Here is a 3,996-nt window from a genome sequence, read left to right as displayed (position 1 = left end):
AAACAAAAAAAAAAAAAAAATAAAAAAATATATATATATATATTTTTATATATATATATATATATATATATATATATATTTTAAAATATATATAATGGGTTGTTTTGGGTTTTTTTTTTAACTTTTTGTAATTTAATTTAAAAAAATTAAAAAACTTTTTATATTTTAATTATTAAAAAAAAAAAATATTTATAAATAAAAAAAAAAATACCATATTAAAAATTATAAAATAATATAAATAAATAAAATAAAAAATAATAATATATAATTAAAAAATAAATTTAAAAAAAAAAAAATTTTAAAAAAAAGAAAAAAAAAATATTTATAAAATATATATATTAAAATATAAATATATATATTATATATTATATATATAAAAATATATAATATTAATATATATATATATATATATTATAAAATTTTATATATTTTATAAATAATATATATATATATTTTTATATATAATTTTTATATATATATATATAAATTATTTTTATATATATATATTATATGAGTTGGTGTGTGGGGTTTTTGTTTGTTAACAGCCATTTTTTTACATGAGAATCAGGTTCTCCAAAACTATCAATTATTTTTTGTCATTTTTCAGTTCATCCTACCTGTTTGGATCCCCTTCCCATCAACCGCGGTTTGGCGGCTGACATGCCATTGGTGACTTTCCCTTCGACACCTGCGTTTGATTTCTCAGGGAGATATGTCGTTTTCTCGCCGTGAGATCAGACTCGAGCCAATAGTCGGAACGCAGGCCTTTTTTTACAACTGCTGTGGCGGGGAATTGAACTCGTGACCGCGAAGGTCGGAGTCCAGTGCTCTATCCACTGGACCAACGCGGTAGTATATATAAATATATATATAATATATATATATATATATTTATATATATATTATATATATAGTGTGTGTGTTGTGTGGTGGTGTGTTGGGTTAGTGTAATATGTGTATATTGTTTTAATATGGTTGTGTGTGTGTGTGGTGTGTTTGTTTGTGTGTGTTTTTATGTGTGGTGGGTGTATGTGTGGTGTGATATATGTTTATATATGTTTATATATATGTGTGGTTGGTGTGTGTGTTGGGGTGTTGGTGTGTGTGTTGTGTGTTGTGTGTGTGGGTGTGTGATTATGGGTGGTTATTGGTTTTCCCAGAGCCGGACTATAATGGCAGCCGTTTTCTAGTCATTCAAACAGATGTTTCGGTGATTTTTAATTTTTTCACTCGATCCTTTAGGGGTTTTTAAATGTTTTTCTACAAATGGCGAAAAAACGAATTTTGGGAAAGGATTTTAAGACCGATGCCCAGTCTGTGTTTACATTTCTTGGTGTCTGAAAAAAGGTTGCGGGTTGCGTTATATAGTGCACAAAGTGTCTTATGTTCATTTCGATGAAAAACGCACTTTCCTTCTACATTCTACGCTATTGTATTCTTTCCTAGTGGTAAATGACTAATGCATACGCCATTATTAATCCAAGATTTATAAAAATGACATAAGCTCCTTGGAATTCAGATTTTCTCAATGTCTCATACCATCTTTGAGCTACTATGGAATCCGGACCTGGAACTTTCATTAGCTATTATCTCGCCCACCACAGCGTGGGTAAGAAACAAGTACTTCAATCACTCCGCACCTGTCGGCCAAAGCTGCAGGTGAGAATGTGTTTATTGTTGGGTTTCGTTTTCTTTTTCCCAAGGGGGGTTTTTCGTCCCCCCCCCAAAAACCCCCGTGTTACAACAGGGGGGGGGGGCCCATTTTTTTTCCCTGGTTAATTTAAATTTTTAAAAATTTAAAATCAAAGTTTTTTTTTTTTTTTTTCCCCCCGTTTTTCCATTTTGTGAATGGATTAAGAAATTTTGCAAGTGAAGTGAAATAAAACTATCATTAAACGTGTTTTTTGAAACAGTGAAGTTAATGATTTAAAATTTTTCCTTTTTTTAAAAAAAAATATCTTGTGCGCAGTGATTTTTGGGGCAGCATAAAGAAAAAAAAAAACCGGTCGACCGTGAGTCGGGGGTCGTGACGTGATGGTTCGAGGGGGTGGTTCCCGGGGTCTGAAAGGTATTTGGGTTATTGAAAAAAAAAAGTTTTTTTGACGTATGTCGCTAAGGGATAGGCACATTACTCTCTCTTTCTTATGACAAACTCAGAATACTGTCCCATTCACTTACTTCATTTTACACGATAATATCATGGTGCACAGAAGACTAAGGTTTATGTAATATGTACACACACACACACACACACAAAAACACACAACCACACACAAAACCAAAAACAACCACCACACACAAAAACACCCCCCACAACCACCCCCACACACCCGCAAAAACCCAACACCAAAATACACACACAAGGTACTGATTAATAGAGCTCCAAGCCGAATTCCAAACTGAGTGGGAGTCACAAGTGAGCCAGTTTTGGGAAAAAAAAAGTATCTGAGGTAATGTGGTACGGGAAAAAGTAAGAAATGAAAATGATAGTGTGATGATAATGATAACAGTAACAATGACAATGATGATGCTTTTTGTAATAATTTTCGATGGGATAAAAACCCTTTGGAATCACAATGATTGCGGTGATACTAATGATAATAATGATAACGATAATAATTAAATTAGCTACCAGGATCCGTGGAAATTTCACTAAAAAAAGGTACTCCTATCTATCTCTTTCTCTCCCCGCCTATGCTTACCTCTTTTTTTCTTTCCCTCACCCTTTCCCTGTTTCTCTATCTTTCGCCACCCCCTCTCACTCCTAACTCTTCCTTAAATTCACTCCCCTCACTTCCCTCATCTTCCTCTATTTCTCTAATATCTATGTTGTCAATTATCACTCCGTTTTACACGAAAATTATTTGACTTCGATTCCGCACTTATATAGAGTATGAATCGAGGTATGAGATGCCCATTTTACATCAAAACAAAGTCTGAACAGAATATTGATATAATTCATGATGGTAATGTTAGTATTAATAATGATAACCATTATAATAATGATTATAATTGTAATGATATGGTAACGATTGCAATAGTGAAAATAATAATACCGATAATAATATAATGATGATAGTAGTAGTTAAATGATAATAATGATAATGATAGTAATAAACACAACAGTAATAATAGCAATAATATTATGTATGATAATGATTATTATCATATTCATAGTGTTATCAGTAAAGATATTGGTAACATTATTTATGATAATCACAATATCTTCGCATTCATAATATGATAATAATAGTAATAACAATGATAGCGATAATAATGATAATAGCAATAATGGTAATGGTAAAAATGATAAGGATATTAGTAATATCAATAATAATAATATCAATAACATTAATGATAGTGATGATAATAATGGTGATAATAGTAAAAATGATGATGTTAATGGTAATAATGATCCACTACTATTATTATTACTACTAATAGTAATACTAATAAAAAATATGATAATGACAATAATAATACTCAATATAATAATAATAATAGTAACAATAATATTAATGGTAATAATTACAGTGATGATGACAGTGGTGATGATGATAATGATAATAATAACAAAAACATTAATAAGATAATGATAACAATAAAAATACTGATAATAATATTGATGATGATAATAACAGTAATCATGATAATGATAACAGGAATGATAACAACAATAATGTTAATGATAATGATTATGACAATAATAACGATGTTAATGATAATGATTATGACAATAATAACGATGTTAATGATAATAATGATAACAAATTATAGTGATGATAATGATAATGAACATAATAAATACCGGTAATAATAATGATAATGATAATAGTAATCATATTGATAATGATAATGATAATACTAATGATGATAATAATAATAATAAAATTGATAACATCAATAATGATAATGATAATGATAAAAATGGTAATAATATAAAAATGTAAATAATGATTAAAAAATAATTTAAAAAAAAATTTTAATAAAATGATA

The 3,996-nt window shown here is 28.8% G+C and overlaps 1 protein-coding gene across 1 annotated transcript in view; it reads right to left on the bottom strand.

Moving 5' to 3' along the window:
* Positions 1–1,238: 1,238 nt before the first annotated feature.
* The window catches only part of LOC119575920 (uncharacterized threonine-rich GPI-anchored glycoprotein PJ4664.02-like), an 8,304-nt gene continuing 5,546 nt past the window's right edge, over positions 1,239–3,996 (bottom strand). Inside the window, exon 7 of the mRNA XM_037923454.1 lies at positions 1,239–1,337. Within this exon, the coding sequence (XP_037779382.1) occupies positions 1,239–1,337 (99 nt within the window). The remainder of the gene's footprint in view (positions 1,338–3,996) is intronic.

The sequence above is a fragment of the Penaeus monodon genome, chromosome 8 (assembly GCF_015228065.2).
Source record: "Penaeus monodon isolate SGIC_2016 chromosome 8, NSTDA_Pmon_1, whole genome shotgun sequence".
In the NCBI taxonomy this organism is placed as follows: Eukaryota; Metazoa; Arthropoda; class Malacostraca; order Decapoda; family Penaeidae; genus Penaeus; species Penaeus monodon.
This window is presented reverse-complemented; position numbering and strand designations above follow the sequence as displayed.